The sequence below is a fragment of the Cynocephalus volans genome, chromosome 6, assembly GCF_027409185.1.
Source record: "Cynocephalus volans isolate mCynVol1 chromosome 6, mCynVol1.pri, whole genome shotgun sequence".
Classification (NCBI taxonomy): domain Eukaryota; kingdom Metazoa; phylum Chordata; class Mammalia; order Dermoptera; family Cynocephalidae; genus Cynocephalus; species Cynocephalus volans.
The window spans coordinates 89,772,340-89,779,903 of NC_084465.1; the positions used below are offsets into that span (position 1 = coordinate 89,772,340).

A 7,564-nucleotide genomic window follows, 5' to 3' on the forward strand; every position below is an offset into this window, starting at 1 on the left:
TTTTATTTCCCGTTGCAAACCACCTTCCACGCTGCCAAGAATTAAGACCAGGAGAGATTAAATACCCAATTATTCTCTTGGGGAGGGCGGGGCGGGGCGGAGAAGGGGGCACCCGCACTGAACATTCGCTTCAATCGGCTGGTCCTCATCAAATAGCGCCCAGAGAGCCCCACGAAGGCCCCAGAAGGTCTGCGGTGACGTCAGTCTACAGCTGCGGGGCGACTCACCCGCGCGGGTCCCGGGCGCTCCAGGGCCCGCCGGGCGCTGGCCTCGCGGTTCCACTGCGGTGACCTCCGCCTGCCGTCCTGCCGCACGCCCCCGACCGGCCCGGGAGCCGTCCGAGCGAGGCTGACCCTATAAGGATTTGAGCCTCCATTTTGAGTAGGGGGTTTATGTAGAAGCGTGGAGGATTTGGGGCCGCGTCTCTGTCCCCGAGGGGCGAGGCATCAGGCGGCTCTCTGAGTCCACAGCAGCGCTCCCCCACTCGTCCGCACAGCCGCACGTGGGGCAGGCCCCGCTCCACAGCACGACCGCACGCAAAGGTCTGAAAATCTCAGACACGCCGTTGTAGTGATTTCTGCCCGGTGCCTCCAGCTCTTCGGCGGCGCGACAGAGCCGGGCAGGGATGAAATCAACTGTGGCAAGGCCTTGGCTGCTTTCACGGAACAATTTTTCTGCGCCAGCGTCTCCCCCGTTACCCCCGCCCCCCTTAAAATAAAATTAAAAATAGCAAGCACCTCTCAGCATTGGTCGGTGCTAGGTAGATGCGCAGGACTGAGTGGGTGTTTTCATAAAGAATGAAGCTGGCTGCATTTACCCAGAGGCCGAGTAGACGAAAACTTAATTAGTGTGCCTGTCCGAAAACCTAGGCATAAATCTCACCAGGCCTTTTGGATAACGCTATATTTTTGCTTATGAAAAATGGGATGTGAGCAACTCGTTGCACATTTCTCTGATTCTCCAGGTCTTGGGTTGCTGACACGCATTCGATCAAGTTTAAAGGAATGCGCATAAATCAGCAAGCCCCCAGCGTCTCCTCCGTAGAGGTCCGCAAGTCCAGAAGGGCGCCTCTGAACCCACCGGGCCTGGGAATTAGCAGTCCCGGGCAACCTCGGTCTCCACTCCCCAACTTGGGAATTCGCGGGGAGGAAGCGAGACACACACATCTTCACCAAACCCTCCAAACACACGCAGCAGAGTGTCATCTGCGCATACATGTTATACAGTGAAATCAGTGTCGTTAACTACCCGCACACGAATGTATTACCTTCAGCTGAATTTCACTGCCTCCTGGTGAATTTTTAAGAAATTATTTCAATTAGGTTTGTTTTTTAAAAATGAAGACTTTTCTTTTTTCTTCTTTCTTTAAATTTTGTTCCCTTTTGTTAAAAATTTAAATGATTGGCTTTAGCTCTGTATCAGGCAAGGATAGTAATGAAATGCATAGTGACATTTTACAATCAGCCACTTAAAAATAACTTAATAAATCTGACAGTATTAAGAGCAGATGGGAAAAGCTGAGTTTTTTTTAAAAGTCCCATATTATATATATATATATGTATGTATATATATAAATTATTATTATTATTATTATTATTCAGGAGTTTTATTTTTAGAAAAAAATATGTGAATCAAGTTTTCTACAACCCTATCCATAGATCAGTGTCTGACATTATTATTCCTATTTTTAAAGAGGTGGCTGGTGTCTTCCTGGATGTCTTTTTTCCAAAGGTTTTAGGCCGATTCCTATTTGGACATTAGGGAGCCATCATAATCCATGCCTACCTCAGGTTGTCTAGTAGGTCCATGGAAATTTTAAAAAGGGGGAAGTTAGGTAAGATTAACACCATCAGCAACCATATTACAACTGGATTTTTAAAACCTTGAAATATCTTCTGTCATTACAGTTTCAAAAACCAGAGAGAGAGAAAAGAAGGCTACTACTTTACCCAGGGTTCCTGCAGTGGTGATGGCTTTCAAAAGAGGCGGTATTCCGGCTGCAGAGCTGCTGTTGGCCTCCTTCCTAGGCCTGAGGCTCAGAATATTTCTTACATCTAAAAAAAAAATATCCCCATGAACAGAAGAGTCCCCTTTGGAGCTGTTCATAAACACACAGTTTGATCCAGCTTTGAGGGGATTTTCCACCGCTTTAAACATTTTGGGAAAGGGTTGTCACTTTGGCTTGATGGTAGCTCTTCTAGAAATGGAGTGCTGTGGAGCAAGATACGGGGAGGTGGGTCTGAAGCAGCATTTTCATTTGTTTCCATAAGTGGAGTGAATATCCTCGGGCAGCAAAATATGATTGCACTTCACAAGACCATCCTGTTTTTGAGACAGCTTTAGTGATTCTTTCCATAATTCTCCATCTAGAAAGAAGCTCTAAGTCTTCAGGCATGGTTGGAGAGGTTTCCATCAGCCAAGTTTGTAACCGACCAATTTCTTTTTCTTAAAATGATGAATCTGGTTCTTCCATTCACTATTAATTTCCTCTAACATAAAGATAAAATTATCTTGCATCTCAAAATTGTGCATCCCAAGGGTACTGTTTGCACCAACATTTTAATACATATGTGCATAGTATGGATTTGACAAAAATACATTACCCTGTGTGTATATTAGATATATAAACATACACATGTATTATTTATGACTCTGAACACAGCACCTGACATGTTGTTAGGGGTCAACAGTAGATGTAATATTTACCATTATTATTATAGTTTTGATGGTGGTTGTTAATACTAAACATACTTATTTCTCCCACAAATCAAATGGCAGATTCAAAAGCATCAATATATGATTGCACACCACCCTGGAGCAGCAGTCAGCTGTGAGCTATCCAGGATAACTCTCCTTCTGCATCCATATTATGGTCATTTTGTAGATATAAGATATTTAGTTCTCCTTACTGACCTCTCAAGAGGTGGGTTCCATTGAATTTCTGAAATGTAACTCTAGAACTCTAGAGTTAGCAAGGCATCTGAAACTTTTTATTTGCCGTAAAGACTCCTTGATAGCTCTAATTAGAGGGGTAGACCACCTTGGAGGGTGAGGGCCAGGAAAGAATGGTTATTTAAGAACACCGCTTAGACTGTAACAAAAATGTACAGCTTTAAAGCAGATCTGCAGAAATTTGATGCAGAGCAAGCCACTGTAAAGACAAATTAAACTTGGCCATTAAAGAAAAGGAGCAAAACTTCATCACGTACAGTACATTTTGTACCTCAACTCTAGAAATCAGATTAAATTACAATATCTTGAGTTATCAGCAATTAATGATATTTTATCTGTACAGATTCTACAAATATATATACAAGCACACACTAGCACTGATATGCAACTGTATACATGTATACACACATATGATATATATTCACATATATACAGGCCCATGAATAATTTACATATATTCAAATTTTCTCCATCTGGAGCCAAAGAAATAAGTACTAAATCTCTAAAACAACAAGTCAAGGAGGTAAGAGCTCTTGATTCCCTTGAAGCTGAAGAATTACAAGGAGGCTCGTCAACGCAAGGTGGCGCCCTTGATCTACTAATCCAGCCCAGACCAATTCATGAGCTGTCAAAAGTCAAGGTCACAAATTGTCTTTTTTCGTCAAGGTCAAGGTTTAAGGCCTTTCCTAGTCCTGTCATTTCAACAAATATCAAAACCTGCCCTTTTAGTTACATGCAGACCCAACAACAGATTTTAAAATACGACAGCCTAGGCATTGCTGATACTGAACAACTGGTTTTCATTTTCCACAAGGAGCCTGGGAATTTATACTATCTCTTCCTCCTTTCTTTTTTCTCTTTTTCAGAATATCTGACACTTTAATCTCCTTGAAGCACTTATCGTTTTTAGGATTTTAGTTATGAGGGATTTCTCCCTTTTCTTAAAACAATTTATAGCCAAAAAAAAAAAAAAAAAAAGCTGTGTAATAATAGAAAAGAATGGTCCTTGGTTTGCAAAAGACAAACCTGCTCCTTTTCTTTCTGTGCAGTGCATGTTTAGCATAGGAAAGTAATGAGTATTTCCTTCAGATTTTAATGGCAGTGAGTATTTTATTACTACAGTTAATACCACTATATCACTATCTACAAGTCTTTTTTTTTTTTTTCATTTTTAGTAGGAATATTTTTAAAAGCGGGTGTACAAATACATTTTCACAGTGTGCTGAATGTTTTTATTTACAAGATACCATTTTATAGTGAATATGAACAAAACGAATGTGCTGGTTGAAATAACTGCTTGATTAAAAATGTGCTGTGAAGATGAATCCCTAAACTTTTAAATGTGGTCTCATAACACAATAAACAAGGAAAAATACGAATCCCTTAACAGATTAAAATATAGAATGTAGACGTCTAAATGTTTTTGGGGGAAGGGATTTCCGTTCTGAGTTTTTGAAAAGATAAAAAAGGAAACTAATTTATCCAGCAAAATGTTTAGCAAATTTTGGGAAATGCCAATTTAAATGACAAATTGAATTGTGTTCAAATCGAAGTGTATCATGTTGAGGTGGGACCTCCTGGGAGACCTGGCATAAAGCAAATCCTGTGGATCATCTGATTATTTCAACATTAAAAAACAAACAAATCATTTGTAAAATAATTGATATTGGGGCAGTAAATATAGCCCGAGTGCCACAAAATATGCTTGTTATAAGCAATTAAAAATTATTCTCAGAAGGACATTACCAATCTGAAGTTTTCTTGTAGCCTCAAAGGTTCAGCTGGTTATATTTACTACCAAGACAAATGATTCTCAGAAGAACTTTCTCTCTCTTTCTCCCTTCATAGTAAATAGTCCAAGATCATTATTTCAGTACCTTCTCTTTTTTCCCTCTAAATCTATACATGAAACACTTTACAGAACATACAACAACCATAGGAATTTCACTAAGATTTACCTGAGCAGACACTTAACATGCAAAAGGGAATGGCGACCTAGGAAGGACAAGCAGATGTTCGTAACAGCCTCTTGCTTTTGTAACCAACTTTCAGATTATTACCATACAACACAGTGTCCTAAAATATAACGGTCACATAAATACTTACAAGATCTCAGTAAATGTGTAACTTATCTTAAATTGCATATTTGGGGGTTGACGTTTGACTCTAGAGTCTGTCATTTAACGGTCTGGTGGGGTTGGCGGGAGAACTGGCAGTCTTTACCGTTTCTTAAAGTTTTTTAAAAGCTGTAGGTTCCACTGAAGAGAAAGAGATTCCCCCTTAGGAGATTAAAATACCAGTGTCTCTCTTTCTCTTTCCCATTCTTCATTTATTACTAAGCATTATTATCATTATCTGGGCAAAGCAACGAGTTCTGAAGTATTTCTTCAAGTTGCCCTCTTGCTCCATTTTTAATCCATTAACTAGTGGTTTTAAGTTTGTTGATGACTTTTTTCTCTTTGACCCTCCTGTTCTGGAACCAGATTGTGACCTGCCGCTCGGAGAGGTTCGTCGTGGCTGATATCCGCCTCCGTTTGTCCTTGGTAATGAATTTGTTCGTGGCGTATTCCCGTTCGAGTTCTTTTAATTGCACCTTGGTGTAAGGCACGCGCTTCTTTCTCCCCCTCCTATAGGAGTTGGCATCCGAGGGATGGGAGACCACGTCTGGAAGATAGGGGAGAAGGCAAGTTACATAGGGATCAGACCCCGGGCAGGACACAGGCGACAGCTCCATCTGAGCCACCCGCCTTGCAGCGCCCGACTGCTCTTTGCCACGCGCTGTATAATCCGGCCTTCTGCCAAAGCCTGGAGGGTCAGTGGGGAGGGTGGTTAGTTCTGCACTGAAATGAAATCGCCTAGGGTTCTAGTGATCACCCCAACCGGGTCATCCTGTAGGCGCAGCGCGTCGGCTTTGCTCGATCTCCTGGCCTAGCGGCCCACACCTTGGCGCCCGGCTCTGGGTACAACACTTCAGTGCCTGGCTCCTCTCTGTATGCCCCAAGCCCCAACACTCGATGCTTCTACACTGAAGCCATTTTTCAGAGAACTAATAGGGGCAATTTGGTGAGCCGTTTCCAGGTCAATTTCTCATCCTTAAGTTGGTGTCAAGGGCTGGGAAGGGTGGGGCGCAGAAGGAGCATGAAGCTAGCCCCAGTCCCCACAAGCTCCCTCCCAGACACCCCTCAACCATGGAGGGCCAGGGGCCAGCTCAACTCAGGACTGTGCGGGCAGCGCCAACCTGCTGGGATCGGCGGGCTCCCAAGGTGCAGCGCCGCTAGGGCAGGCCAGGGAGAGAGCAGAGGGGCACCCGGATGACCCCGGGCACGAGCGGAGGAGAAGCTGGAGAGAGCCGGAAGACGGGCTGGGAAGGGGGCGCCATTTACCGGGCAGAGTGGACTTCCAGAGATGGGGAGGCTGCGCCTGCTCTTTGGGGCAGTACATTTGGCCGTTCCAGCCGTTGGGCAGCGCCCAGGGCTGGTAGCTTTCCATGGGAAGCCCCAGGGGCTCGTGGCGCGACTCGCCGGGGCCCCCGAGGCCCGGCACCACCGGCATATCCAGGTAGCCAGGCACGGGCTGATGGTGGTGGTAGGGCCCGGCCGCGTAGCCCTGGTGGTAGAAGGCGAACTCCTTAGCGCGGGAGCTGAACTCCTCTGCCGCGGGGCCGGCGGTATCCATGTACTTGTCCGCGAAGGCTGCGGCGGCGGCGGCGGCCGAGGCGGGCTGCGCGCAAGACTTGATGGCGTTGGGGTGCGGGCCCATGCGGGCGCACGGGTAGTAGCCGCTGCCGAAATAGCCATAGGGCAGCGCCGCAGGCCCCGACGAGCTCTGTGCCGCCGCCGAGCAGGGGCTGCATTGCTTGGCGGCCTCGGCGCCCGCCGGGCCCGCCGGGCCGGGCCCTCCCGAAGACGACGCGGCGGCGGCGGCGGCGGCGGCAGCGGCGGCGGCAGCAGCGGCGGCGGCGGCCGACGGGGGCGCCTCCCCGGGCGCGCTGCTGTAGGCGGCCGCGGCGCCGGGAGCCAGGGGCGCCGGGTGTGCCATCAGGTTGCGGCACTGGTTGGCCGCGGCCGCCGCGGCAGCCGCGGCTGCCGCCGCCACCGAGAAGTTGCCCCCTGCGGCCGCGGCCGCCGGGTGGGGGAAGCCCCCGCCCCCGGCCCCGGCCGCCGCCGCCGCTGCCGCCGCTGCCGCCGCCGCCGCCGCCCCTTCCATGTTCTTGTTGAGCTCGTCGGCCACCAGGCCGCCGCCGTTGTCGTAGAGAAACATGACGGTGGGCTCGATCCAGCGGGGGTGGAGGAGCACGGAGGCTGTCATAGCCCGAGCCGCATGGAGAAGACCCCAGTGGCGCTGTTTTAAAAAGCCCCCAAGAAGTGAAGAGCGCGCGGCGCGGGGCCGGGGCCCGAGCGAGGGGGGCGGATCGCGCCCGGCGGGGTCGCGCCAGGCGGCCGCCCATTGGCCCGGCCCCCTCTCCGCTCCGCCCACAGCGTATGCAAAGCGGGCGGCTCCAACCCCGGCTCTGCGCCGTGCGCCCGCCGTCCCGCCGCCGCCCGCGCCGTCCCCAGAGCCAGAGCCAGCGCGGGCCGCGCTGCCGCGCACCATTCACCCAGAGCAGAGGCGG

General features: G+C 48.4%; 1 protein-coding gene across 1 annotated transcript; it reads right to left on the minus strand.

Annotated features, from left to right (window-relative positions):
• Window positions 1-5,371: 5,371 nt before the first annotated feature.
• Window positions 5,372-7,260, minus strand: HOXA13 (homeobox A13). Its single transcript, XM_063101310.1, has 2 exons — window positions 6,336-7,260; window positions 5,372-5,616 (listed from the first exon to the last, which is right to left on the minus strand). Exons 1-2 carry the CDS (start codon window positions 7,258-7,260, stop codon window positions 5,372-5,374), a joined length of 1,170 nt encoding a protein of 389 aa, XP_062957380.1.
• Window positions 7,261-7,564: the final 304 nt, after the last annotated feature.

What these genes read in the sequence shown, in the direction of transcription:
- HOXA13 (XM_063101310.1), bottom strand. Translation starts at nt 7,260, where the DNA reads ATGACAGCCTCCGTGCTCCTCCACCCCCGCTGGATCGAGCCCACCGTC. An exon ending in CTGGAAGTCCACTCTGCCCG is followed by an intron (nt 5,617 to 6,335) that starts GTAAATGGCGCC and finishes CCTATCTTCCAG; the next exon opens with ACGTGGTCTCCCATCCCTCG.